We start from the raw sequence: 13,580 nt of genomic DNA on the forward strand, positions 1-13,580 counted from the left end.
GTCTGGAGTTTACTTGCAGTGGCTGGAAGCCCTGGCACACCCATTCTTGCCCTCCCCCTCCCTCCCTCTCTGTCTTACTCTCTGTCTCTCTCTCTCTCTCTTTCCTTCCCTCCCTCCTTCCTCCTCTCCCTCTCTTGAATAAATAAAAACAAAATATTTTTAAAACCTTTGTTTTATACAATTAAACCATTATGTGGGCTGGAGAGATGGCTTAGCAGTTAAGCGCTTGCCTGTGAAGCCTAAGGACCCCGGTTCGAGGCTCGGTTCCCCAGGTCCCACATTAGCCAGATATACAAGGGGGCGCATGCATCTGGAGTTCGTTTGCAGTGGCTGGAAGCCCTGGCACGCCCATTCCCTTTCTATCTGTCTCTTTCTCTCCCTCTCTCTGTCACTTTCAAATAAATAAATAAATAATGAACAAAAAATATTTAAAAAAAAAAAAAACCATTATGTTTCTATAAGAATAGAAAGTTCATATAGAATCACTGAAATTGAAAACATACAGTAGTCTCGAATTTGAGCTAGGGTGTTTCAGGCTCTGTTCATGGCCTTGCATAGCGTGACAGCACGTGCAGTGAGCATGTTAGGTCCAGGCTGCAGTGAAGTTACACCATGTGTGCTAACTCCGAGAAGTGCCTCAGCTCCATTACACATTGGACTTTTAAAAAAAAATTACTGATTTATTTCCAAGCAGAGGGAGAGAGAAAATTGGCATGCGCCAGGGCCTCCAGCCACTGCAAACAAACTCTAGAATCATTTGCCACTTTGTTAGGTCGTTAAGTTCTGCAGGCAAGTGCCTTTACTGCTGAGCCATCTCTCCAGTCCCACATTTGACTTTTGAATTAACTTTTGGTCATTGTGTATTCAGAAAGCTCTGGATGTTGCTAGAGTTTTCACAACCCCCATATTCAGTTTTGCAACCACATATGGGATCATGAAACACAGTTTAGGACGCTTGCTCCTGAGCCAGTGTGCAGTTGTCCAGTTGGAAAGTTACCACTGCCATGCTTACTCCATGAGCATGCACAGCTGTTCAAAACTTAGCAGACGTTTTTGGCCCTGCCTAGTATGCAGGCAGACCCTCCACTGAGATATGAGATGTGTCCACTAACTTCCTTTATCTAATTTCCATTCCTCCATGAGGTTATAGTGAAATCTGTTTTCTTTAATAGGATTTTCCAAAGCTACATAATTGTTTTCTTTTTGTAACCACTGTTCTGATTTTCTTCTTTTCCTATTTTAGTTAATTACTTGACTTCCACATTGCCCTGTGAACTTGAAGTCCTATTAAAAAATTAATATTAAATTAATTTATTTATTTGAGAGATAGAAACGAACAGACGGAGGCAGACAGAGAGAGTGAGTATGGGCACACCAGGGCTTTCTGCCCCTGTAAATGAACTACAGGTGCACTACATTGTACATCTGGCTTTATGTGGCTACTGGGGAATCCAACTCAAGCTGTCAGGCTTTGTAAACAAGTGCTTTTAACAGCTGAGCCATCTCTTCAGCCAAGAAAAAAATGTAATGAACATGTTTTATGGTTTTGAACTTAGAAATCACTAGGAGAGTAGAAAGGTGTGACAGGCAAGAGAGCGCCGTCCTGGGGAGATTCCGTGGAACCTTGGTGACAGTCCAGGGCCAGTTAGCCCTGGTGATCTGGGTTTTGGGGACCTTCCTCCTCATGCATCTGTAGTTCCTCCCCAGGGGGAACTTTGCCATGCAGCCCACTCCCAGGCAGCTGGTCTGCAGAAATGATGTTAGCTCCCCTATAAGTCTCAACATCTATTTTACCCATTGAGGTGTGCCCAGTAGTCATTCTATCTCATTACTCGGTAGGCAGTTGATATCAGTGTCCGGTTTCACTTCCTGGTACTCTCAGACACCAGGTGAAACTTTCTCTGTGTTTTCTGATTAATCACCAAAACTGGGATCTTACCCACCCCAGGGCCTGCCCATACTACTCTCCTGGCCCACACACCATATTCTGCTTTCTGGGCACTCAGGGCCATGGAATTTCCCCGTCAGTCACCCTTCCTTGAAGATGGACTTGAAGACAAGGCACATCGGACCAGCTTGGTCCGAGCCAAGCATCATCAGCCCACCTGGAGAGCAGGTTGCCGTCAGCATTCTTGTGGCCTCTTCACTCCCCCAGGGCAATCATGAGTGTGAGCATTAGGTCAGCTGTCAAAAGCGGCTCCTAACCCCTGCTGAGCAGGGTCTGGCTGCAGCCAGCCTCTCCCGCCTGCAGACCATGCTCATGACACTACACCACACATGCTGCGCCCAGCCGGTTACTTCCCCACCTTGTTCCACACTCTTCCCTCTGCCTAGACTGGTACCTTCCTCCCCTCACCACATAGCCTACCTATTTAAGGTTCAACTCAGGTGTCACCTCTTTCCTTGGTCTGTGATCTGTCCTGTTGCAGTCAGGTTCACATTGCTGGCAGAAAACACCCCTCCAAGAGCAGCTTGTGGAAAAAGGTGTTTTTTGGCTTAAAGGCTCAAAGGGAAGCTCCATGATGGCAGGGGAAAACAATGACATGAGTCGAGGGTGGAAATCACCTCTTTGCCAACATCAGGTGGACAACAGCAATAGGAGAGTATGCCAAACACTGGCAAGGGGAAGCTGTGTACAACCACCATAAGCCTGCTCCCAACGATGCACTGCCTCCAAGAGGGCTAATTCCCAGATTGCCGATAGCTGGGGACATGGCATTCAGAACACCTGAGTTTATGAATCAAACCACTGTACATCCCACAGCCTTATCTGTCACATCTTGCTCTCCAGTGTTTTCTTCTGGCCCCCCTCTCCCTTGCCTGGCCTTTGGGGTTCTCTCTGCCCACCCTTCCACTCTGGCCTTACTTCAACTTTTCTCTTAACCCTTCTGGTCCAGGTCAGCTCTCTGGAGCTCTGGGTAGACATTTCAGCCACCCATAGACAGCCCCTCTCCTGGACCGTCACTTCCTCCTGTGGTTGAGAATCGCAGCTCCACATGTGGATGCAATCCTGTTTGTCTCATTGTTGTCACAATTCTGAGTGGCATGTGTTCACCTGACATTCCGTTTTCAGGTACATGCCTACATCATCAGCCACCTAAAGAAGGAGATGCCAAATGTATTTGGAAAGGAGAACAAGAAGAGAGAACTTATCAGCAGGCTACCAGAAATCTACATTCAACTGCAGCGAGAATACCAGATTTCTGCAGGGGACTTCCCTGAAGTCAAGGCTATGCAGGTACTGGAAACCAAAAATTACAATGCCATGAGGATAGGGAACACTTGATGGTCTCAGAGTTTAGGATGAAGGAGTATGTAATGAACCCACATAACAAGTGGTGACCCATGATGATAAGACCCTGTGACTAAAGCAGGAACTATGCACCTTCCAAACCAATTAACGAAAGGTCAGTGAAAGTCACATGGAAGAAAAAAAAAAAAAACAGGAAGAGGACTGGGGATGTGACTCTATGTACAAACATTTGCCCCAAGCATGAGGGCTAGAGAGAGGTAGAGAGCCTGAGGCTGCATGAGTTTTAATTGCCCAGCTGGGACCATGTACATCTGTAACCCCAGTCTTGTGGGGAGCAAAGACCAGAGAATCGGCTGGGACTTGGAAAAACTGCAGCTCCACATTCAGAGACTGCTTACTGCTTTTCAGAGGAAGTGATCAATGATACCTGACATTTTCCTGTGCCCTTAGCATGCAGCACACACATCTGCACATACACATGCACACAAACCACCACACACTACACATACCCTTCCCCCCCAAAAAAGACAAGAAGACAACCCTTAGACTGTGCTTAAAGAGGTAATTTTGATAGTGAAGTGACCTCTGGTTTTTGGAATCTCGGAACCTCAAGGGAATCAGAACTGGGCATGACCTTGAAGGGATGGCTCCTGAAGCCCTGCCACTGTAGGATTGTCACTTGCCAAGACTCAGAGGCCATTGGGCTGGGGTTCTGTCAACGCTGCTGCTCCTTAATCTAGGCAGCAAGGGTTTGCTAACACTGCCACTTGATTGTAACTGCACCTGGCTACCCTGGCCTAAGCAGCGTCACCCGCCTCATAGCAAAGGTCTCCATCTTCTTGTCCAATGTGGCACCCAACTGCACAAGGCCACAGACCTGTCTATAAAGCAGGTAAGTTCACGTTCTCACATGATGTCACAACTCCATGAAGCAGTCAGGCAACGGACTCCATGTGGTTCTCCGACTGCCTCTGACTCCTCACATCAGGGAGAGTCGTGGGTTCCCAGAGCACGTCTACAGAGAGGAGAATGATTCTGAGTGCAGAGTAGGAGTTTGTTGGGGGCCAGTGGTGGAGGAGCTTGGAGAATGTGTGTCCCCCTCTCTGGGGATGGCCTATCCATTTCACTGGCCTTATAGAAATACGAGCCCACACCATATGGTTCATGAGAAGCAGAAATCTAGATTTTTTTTTTTCCTCAAGGCAGGGGTCTACTGTAACCAAGGCTGACCTGGAACTCACTCTGCAGCCCCAGGCTGGCCTCAAACTCACCACAATTATCCTACCTCTACCTCCCAAGTGCTATAATTAAAAGCATGTGTCACCATGCCCAGCTATCTAGATTTATATGTAAAATCACCTAACTTTCAAATTTTGTCCCAAACTTTCAAAAGAAAATACTACAGAAGCCAAACAAAATCCTGCATATAGCCTTCAACCTGAGACCATTAGAGTTACATCTCTCCCAAGCCATAGAGAGAGAGTATGGCTGTGACGGCGTGAACATGTTACTGAAGGTTGAAGGTTGGGCGTTCCTGGCGGGCCTCGCAGGGAGATGAGGAGAAGGGAATGAGCAGCAGAGGCAGGGCTCTCTGATACCTGACTGCTGCATACATACATGGGCACTGACAGGGAAGGACATAGTTACTGTTTGGTGATAGCTTTCTTTTTTTTTACAGTTTTTTTTAATTGACAACTTACATAATTGTAAATAATATCCCATGGTAATTCCCTCCCTCCCCCTACTTTACCCTTTGAAACTCCACTCTCCATCATATCCCCTCCCCTTCTCAATCAGTTTCTCTTTTATTTAGATGTCATGATATTTTCCTCCTATTATAATGGCTTGTGTAGGTAGTGCCAGGCACTGTGAGGTCTTGGAAATCCAAGCCATTTTGTGTCTGGAGGAGCACGTTGTAAGGAGTCCTACCCTTCCTTTGGCTCTTACAGTCTTTCTGCCACCTCTTCTGCAATGGACCCTGAGCCTTGGAAGGTGTGATTGAGATATTTCAGTGCTGAGCAGTCCTCTTTCATTTCTTCTCATCACCATGATGCCTTTTGAGTCATCCCAAGGTCATTGCCATCTGAAAAGAGAAGCTTCTCTAACCAAAAGGGAGAGTAGCATTAATATATGGGTATGACCATTAAGAGAAGTGCTTACTAGGCAGTTTGGTGAGCATAGTATATACATTTAGCCAGATATCAGTAGATAGTACACACCTAGGGCTCATGACTTCCTCTGTTATAGGTTTTCAGTATCAGGATGTATTCCCTCCCATGGAGTGGGCCTCCAGTCCAATTAGAAGGCAGTTGGTTTCCCCCATGACAGATGTGCCACTATTGTACTCATTATCTCATTTGGCCTGGCTGGCCAAATATAAGGCTTTCAATGTCCACTGTTGAGTATCTTCGCTGGTGATTTCTCTCTTTCTCCCATTGAACTGCATGCAGAATGGCTTCTTCCTGCTTTCTGTCAGCTGGTCTACATGGAAGAGGTTATCAGCTCAGTTCTAACAGGATGTCTCAGTGGCCTTGCAGCCCAAGTATGTGGAATCTTCAGCAAGAGGGTCTTACCATCTATTCCTGGTGGGAAACCAAGGGCCTCGGCAATGGCCTATAATGTTTTGGGGCATCAGGGACCTCCCTGGCCAACAACTCAGTGGAGGTATCCCATCCCTGGCACTGAAAATTTTCTAGTAACACTCTATGGCTTCTGAGTGTTCCATTGTGGTGACTGCTCTTAACTCTGGGCTGTGATGAGTGCTTCTGGTTGTGTGATTTAATCTTAGCTCTGTTTAGTGTACAATAAAGGCAGAGACCTCTTTTTTCCTTCTAGCAATAAAATGAGTATTCCTGTACACAGGATGAACTGGGTTTCTTCTGGTCACAAGATAGCTAATTTGAGGACTGTCATGGCACTGTTTCCAAAAACTTCCCCTACCCCATGGCCCAGCTGTAAAAGAGCTGTTTTCTTGTGCCTTTCAGAAGGGACCTTCACTTTGTTTGACAGAAAACTTGGTGTCTTGACTTAAATGTAAATTGTGAAGAAATAGCTGCCATGTGTCACACACACATGGGCCTCCATGCTCATTAGCTTGATGAGGTGTCTCAATGCCCGCCTTAAGAGGCTGCTCCTGACATCCTGACGCTCCACAGAGAGCTTCGGGCCTCTCATGCAACCCCCAAGTGGACTCCCGTAACACAGAAGCCACTTGTAACACTCTTAGCCAGGGATTGTCTGGGTCTGAGGACACCCAGGCCCTCCAGAGCTGAGGCAAGAACAGACCCTGGGGAAGACGTCAGCGAAACCAGGGCCTCGGGAGCAGCCACAGGCCATTCAGTGAGAGAGTGGAAGCATTTAAGCCTTTGCTGAGAATCCCCCCTGGGTCACAGCCCCACACAGCGCCCTGGACAAAACAAGGAGCCCCAACCCAACAGGTGCCCTGTTCACTTGGGTTCTTTTTTTTGTTCATTCATCCCAGAAATAATAATTAAGCATACTATGGCCAAGTGCTATTCTAAGCCCCTAGAACAAGTCATGAACAAACTTTAAAATAGAGGTAAGGATAATTTAATCTTGTGCCACTGAGTATGGCCGTGGTTTCATATCTCTCTCATGAGACTGTAACTCCATGAGTTCACTGACCCGTGTTCACTCTACGTCCCTGGCAGCTAGAATATAGTAGGTGCTCGGTCAGTTCATGCCAGGCGTGCTCCCACCTCCCAGCCTGTTGTTGAAGAGGCTCGCTGCCGCTGGTGTTAGGTCTGCTCCCCCTCCAGGACCGGGCTGGCAAGGGGGCTCACAGCTATTGTACTCATCCATGTGCTCCTCTGGCTTTCTCTTAGTGCCAGACAAGTTCTGAAACCAGGTGGTGAAGCTGCCTGTTTCTGTCCTGCACTTTGTCCCAAGGGAATCTGACCTGTGGCACAGAATTTTCCATCCTGCACTAGAAAGGCTACCTTATTGCGGACTCCTGTCCGAAAGGTTTAGAGCCTGGCACTGATGAGTTGCCAGTGGTCTAACAGCAGAGGGCAGCAGAGCCGTCTGCAGCCTCTTCCCTCCCACACACTGGAAAACTGGTGTGCTGGTCTCTGCCAGTGACTGAGATTGGGCAGGGAACTGACCCATGTCTGGGATGCTGGGCTCAGGAGATACAGTTGTTGACAGATGTACCTAAACCCCTGTGTATGATCATCCCAATAAAAGACTTCTGGGGGCTGAGGACATGGCTCAGAGATTAAAAGTACTTGACAGCTTGGGTTCGGTCCCCCAGCTGCCCGTGCAGAACTGAGTGGGCATTCACTTACAGCAGCAAAGAGACCCCTCATGCACGCATATATATATATATCTCCACAACACATACTAAACGCTTCTGTTAGACCCAGCCTACTGGAGGCAGCAATGGCAGCGGCATGACTTGTTCCCCATACTTCCTAGTCAGGCCTGTGGGGGCCACAGAGGTCTGCGCCCCTCCTCCTTGGCTAGCCCCTTGCAGTGTGACTCTCAGCTGACTGAGATGCTGGGGCAGGGATGGGCGTGGACATTGCTGGTGACTGTAATAGACCAGTGAGGCTTGGAATTTCTTCAGAGAATCCTCTGCTCAGCCCGTTCCCTGGATTTTGGCCAGCACAGTGGGTTTAATGGCACAGTGCTAGCTTCCTCTCTGGAGACAAAACAGGCTGCTCAACTTTCAGCTCTGTTCCCTCTGTAGTTTAGGTGCTGGGTTCTCCCTCCCAAATGCCAGCACAGAATTCCAGCCCTACTACACACCTTACGTGCAGCTTTGGTTCTCTGTTAGAACAGCTTCCACATCCAATTACGAAGTGGCCCTGCTAGACATGTATGTATATAGCTATGAGGAATAGGATTACCCAAAAAGTGATGTCAGGGGGGACAAATGACATATTATTTCTTTGAAACTCATGTTATATGACGATGTATTTTCAGTCAAAGAGTGTTTGTGGGCCAGGTATGGTGGCACACGCCTTTAATCTCAGCACTTGGGAGCCAGAAATAGGTGGATTGCCATGAGTTCGAGGCCACCCTGAGACTACATAGTGAATTCCAGGTCAGCCTGGGCTAGAGCAAGACCCTACCTTGAAAAAAAAGTATGAGTGTGAGAGAGTAAATGAGTAAATGACTAGAAATATGTGCAGAGAATATTGCTGGGTGGTAGTAAGTTCTATTTTATTTTATTTATTTTATTATTCTATTTTATTTATTTTATTGGTGGGTAGGTATTTACTTTAAGATAGGGTCTCATGTAGCCCAGGCTGGCCTTGAATTCAGTATATAGCAAGGATGATCCTGAACTCGTGATCTTTCCAAGTGCTAGGACCACAAGCACGGACCATTGTGCCCAGCTTAAGGTTGTATGTTTGTTCATTTTGGTGTTTTTAAGGTGGTCTCACTCTAGCCTGGGCTGACCTGGAACTCACCCTGTAGTCCCAGGCTTGCATTGGAATTCACAGAGATCCTCCTTACTAGTGCCTCCCAAGTGCTGGCATTAAAGGTGTGCACCACCACACCCAGATGTTTTATTTTTATACACCATTTTTTCTCACTTTTTAATAATAAAAGCATGATGTCTTATATCTGTACCAAGAATTTTTTCCTTACAGTCTAGCACAACATTGCTTCTTTGCAAAACAGTCAAGATTGACTTGTGTCTGAGATATTCCAAGAAACTGCATACCTGAATAGCCTCTCTCTGGCCCCTTCTAGAATTTTCCATACAGAAATACTTTCCCTGCAGTCTATATAAAAACTATAATGGGCAGATAGATCTGCACTTATTTGGTAAAACACGTAGAGGTTTATCCACATGACAATATTAATCATCACAAATACTGTCCTTACTTCCAGACTTCTTGTGAGGATAATTGAAGTGTATGATAAAACCACTCTGAGAAAGAACACATAGAAATATTCAGGAAAAGTTAGGGCTAGAGAGATGGTTCAGTAGTTAAAGGCACTAGCTTGCAAAACCTGACAGCCCAGGTTCATTCGATACCCCAATACCCATGTAAAGCCTGATACACAAGGTACAGTAGCAAGAGGCCCAAGCATGCTCATTAATTCTCTTTCTCTTTCCTTCTTTCTCTCAAATACATACATATTTTAAAAGGAGCTTGGAACCATGGAATACACCTTTATTCCCAGTACTTGGGAGGCACATGTAGGAGGATCACTGTTGAGTTCAAGGCCAATCTGAGATTACATAGTGAATTCCAGCTAAATCTGGGCTAGAGCGAGACCCTACCTCAAAAAAAAAAAAAAAAAGGATGTGGTAGCCAAGCGTGGTGGTGCCCGCCTTTAACCCCAGCACTCGAGAGGTAGAAGTAGGAAGATTGCTGTGAGTTCGAGGCCACCCTGAGACTCCATAGTGAATTCCAGGCCAGCCTGGGCTAGAGTGAAACCCTACCTTGAAAAAAAAAAAAGGTGGGAGTGTGGGCTGGAGAGATGGCTTAACGATTAAGGCTCTTGCCTGTGAAGCCTAAGGACCCAGATTCAATTTCCCAGCACCCATGTAAGTCAGATACATAAGGGGACTAATCCTAGTACCCAGGAGAAACCATACAAGGAGTTGCCAGCTTGGTCTACATAGCATGTTCTGGGCCAGCCAGGGCTGCATAGTGAGACCCTGTCTCAAACCAAACCAAACAAACAAAAAGGTTACATGAGGGCTGGAGAGATGGCTTAGCAGTTAAGGCAATTGCCTGCAAAGCCAAAGGACCCAGGTTCCGTTCCCCAGGACCCACGTAAGCCAGATGCACAAAGTGGCGCATGCATCTGGAGTTTGTTTGCAGTGGCTGGCAGCCCTAGTGTGCCCATATACATTTTCCCTGCCAAGTCCTAAGAGGTTGCTGTCACTTTTGCAGCCACCAAGAGCACTACTGTAGAAACAAAAGCACATTGTATCTGTGTTTCTTGTTCCCAAACCTTCCTGCCTCTGGTGCACTTGGACGGGGGTATCCTAGCAAAGAGCTCCCAAATGGCCCAAGGAACGGCACGTGCGTCTGCGTTCTGCTGTTCTTTGCTGGGCACACCTCAGGCTTCTGGGAATTCTGTCTCGGCCTCACATCTTGCCATTGGTGCTAGTATGCTGGGATTACAGAGGTCCTCCTGCTTTCTGTGAGGTGTTGAGGGTCAAACTCAGGTCCTTCAGTTTACATGGTGAGCACTTTCTCCTCAGCCATCCAGCCACCCCTGCAGAGAACAGCTGAGTGAGTCTGTGGTTTGTTTTTTCTTTCCCCCTGCAGGAACAGCTTGAAAATTACGATTTCACCAAATTCCACTCTCTGAAGCCTAAGCTGATTGAGGCTGTGGACAACATGCTGAGCAGCAAGATTGCATCCCTGATGGGCCTCATCAGCCAAGAGGAGATGAACATGCCCACACAGATGGTGCGGGGAGGTGCCTTTGATGGAACCGCTGAGGGCCCCTTCAACCAGGGCTATGGGGAGGGCGCCAAGGAGGGCATTGACGAAGAGGAATGGGTTGTGGCCAAAGATAAGCCCGTCTACGATGAGCTATTCTACACACTGTCACCCATCAACGGCAAGATATCAGGTGTCAACGCCAAGAAGGAAATGGTAACCTCCAAGCTGCCCAACAGCGTCCTGGGCAAGATCTGGAAGCTGGCCGACTGTGACTGCGACGGCATGCTGGACGAGGAGGAGTTTGCACTGGCCAAGCACCTCATCAAGATCAAGCTGGATGGCTATGAGCTTCCCAGCAGCCTGCCTCCCCACCTGGTGCCTCCCTCTCACCGGAAGTCCCTGCCCAAGGCCGACTGATAAGCAGCTGGGAAGGAATTGGGAGCCTGGGCCTGAGGTCTGCTCTGCCACTCATTCACTCAGTGACCCGGGCAAGGCACTACCCTCTCCATGCCTCAGTGTCCCTATCTGTGGGTGGAGAGGACACAACTGGACACTAGATGAGGCCCTAAAAATTCCCTAAGTCCTCTAAAATCCCTAAATTTCTATTAAAGCATTGGGGAGAGTGGGAGGATGGGTTTTGAAGATTTGAGAAGGGAAATTATCCAAAGAGGACTCTGAATGGACATGTGGACTCCCAGGAACCACCAGAAGTAAGCTGAGGGTGACTGAGGAAGCCAAGTCTTCAATTTGTCACCGTGAACCTCTGTAGTACCTGTGTGTCCCCCCGAGAAGATACCAGGAGGCAGAAAAGATGATTTCATTTATTTTGCTTATTGTGTTTCCTGCTGTATTTAAAGTGGGGAACAGAGGGCGGGGAGAAACAACAGAGGCTGTTCTCTCCTGACCGACACCAAAGAGAAGCCTGATGCCCAGGCTTAAAAGAAAATGTGCCATGTCCCCTGTGTGGTTCCCAGCATAGCAGGCTGCCAGGCCTCCCTCCATCTACGCTGGATTCTGTTAGGATCTAGCCTCACAGCCACTATTAGACCCTAGCAAGGCCTCTAGTTAGTGTGTCTTAATATGTTGGAGTCTGAGAATTGACTTACCAATTTTCCCAATAGGTTGTAGCAAATAAAGTCTATTTATCAGACTTCAATTACAATTAAAAACAAAAAAGAGGCAGTTTTCTTCTGCCATTCCGTGTGGCCTTCAACCATTGAATGTCCCCAAGGCTCCTTGGTGGGTTTCAGGATTTAAATTTAGCAAAGCCATGTCTTGTGTGCAGTGTCCTAGATCCTGTGGACACAGTGAATAAGAGGCCAGCCCCACCCTGGGCTGTTAATAGAAGTGTCTTAGAGATAGGTATTTTTTTTTAAGAAAAATAGGTATTTTTATTATCTCCAGTTGTGTGTTTCTCACCATATGAAGCCTTTATGCAAAGATCTTTCATATAAAAGCTTTTCTTCAAAGGCCATGGGGTTTGTATCATGAGTGCCAAATTTGAGGCAGGATTGGGCCATTTACCCTTGTGCTGGTTCTTAAGTGTTTTTTCCAAGTCTTTGGGGGAACCTCCCGGTCTGTTCGCTCAGGTGCCTGGTCCAGGTGGAGGAGGTCATGGCATGGGCCCTGCCAGTGCCCGAAATGAATGGAACTGAAGTTGACTGAGCCTTCCAAAACAGCACTGATTTTTTTCTGTCATCTGCCTCTGGTGACCTCAGGATGAGAACTTCAGATTTAAGAGAAAACATTAAGAGCTAAGTGTACTGGCTCATGCCTATACCACCAGCACTTGGGAGGCTGGGGCAGGAGGAGCACCAAGAGTTTGAGGCAAGCCTGGGCCAGAGAGAGACCATATCTCAAGAAACTAGAGGAGGAGGGTAAGAGCTAATGTCATCATTCACACCCCCTAACTTGCTTTCTGAATAGTTTTTACTACTGAAGTAATAGCATGGCTGGTTTTTAGTCTGAATGAGCACTTTTGAATTAACTGGGTGCACTGAAAATGGCTGATCCTAGGACTATAATTTACGCAGGTGTGACTCAAGGACCCCAGTGTCCAAGGGGCAAGGATTCTGGGGAGGACTCCTTTCTATTCCGCTGTCTTGCTGCTTTCACTATGCACAGTTGTCATATATACATAAATATGTTCACATACATATGTCTCATGAGTGTATTTTTAAAACTTGTCAATGATCCCCCCCCAAAAAAAACTTGCCAATGCATACATATGTAGATGACCAAGCTGTGTTCATACACAGCCTCTGAGGGAAGCTCTCTAGGGGCCAGTAGGAAGTTTCTGGTTTCTCCACAGATGTTAATATCACAAGGCAGTGCAATCTCCTGACCCCCTGCCCTCAGGGAAAGCTGACCTTCCCCTGTCAGGACCTAGCAGTGTTTTTGGAAAAGGAAAGAGATCATGGGCACACTTTTAATAACATTTCTTACATCATGAAGTCATTCATCCTTTAAAAAATCAAATTCTCCAGAAAGGAAAAACTAGGCATGGAGACCAGGTGACAGCTTGTGTCTTCCCGGGGACACGAGGCACCTGTCCCCACCCCCTGCACTTGCCCACCTGAGCTGGATTGCTTTTCCCACGGGTTTAGCTTTCTGTCCCTGTGACAAAATACCTGAGAGAAACCAAAGGAGGAATGACTTTAACTGACCCACAGTTTCCATCTAAGGTGCCATTTGGGGGGCCTGAGGTGAGGCAGGACGTGACAGCAGGAGCCTGTGATGGGAGAGCGGCCACCTCACGACAGCCAGGAAGCAGAGACACTGCAAAGCCATGTCCTTGTGACCTGCTTCCTCCAGCGAGGCCCCCTTCTCCCAGCCTGCTCACTTAACCCACGGGCGAATTCAGAGCTCTGACAGCACCTCTGAGAACCCTGCCTGAGGCTGCTGCACTGACCAGACCTGCAGCGCTCGGTCACTGGGGGATGCTT

At 47.4% G+C, this 13,580-nt stretch overlaps 1 protein-coding gene across 1 annotated transcript in view; it reads left to right on the forward strand.

Annotated features, from left to right (window-relative positions):
• The window catches only part of Ehd4 (EH domain containing 4), a 110,746-nt gene extending 97,957 nt beyond the window's left edge, over nucleotides 1–12,789 (forward strand). The window contains exons 5-6 of the mRNA XM_004660892.2: nucleotides 3,074–3,238; nucleotides 10,516–12,789. Coding sequence (XP_004660949.1) covers nucleotides 3,074–3,238; nucleotides 10,516–11,052 — 702 coding nt within the window. The 3' untranslated portion in view covers nucleotides 11,053–12,789. The remainder of the gene's footprint in view (nucleotides 1–3,073; nucleotides 3,239–10,515) is intronic.
• Nucleotides 12,790–13,580: the final 791 nt, after the last annotated feature.

The sequence above is a fragment of the Jaculus jaculus genome, chromosome 8 (genome assembly GCF_020740685.1).
Source record: "Jaculus jaculus isolate mJacJac1 chromosome 8, mJacJac1.mat.Y.cur, whole genome shotgun sequence".
NCBI lineage: Eukaryota > Metazoa > Chordata > Mammalia > Rodentia > Dipodidae > Jaculus > Jaculus jaculus.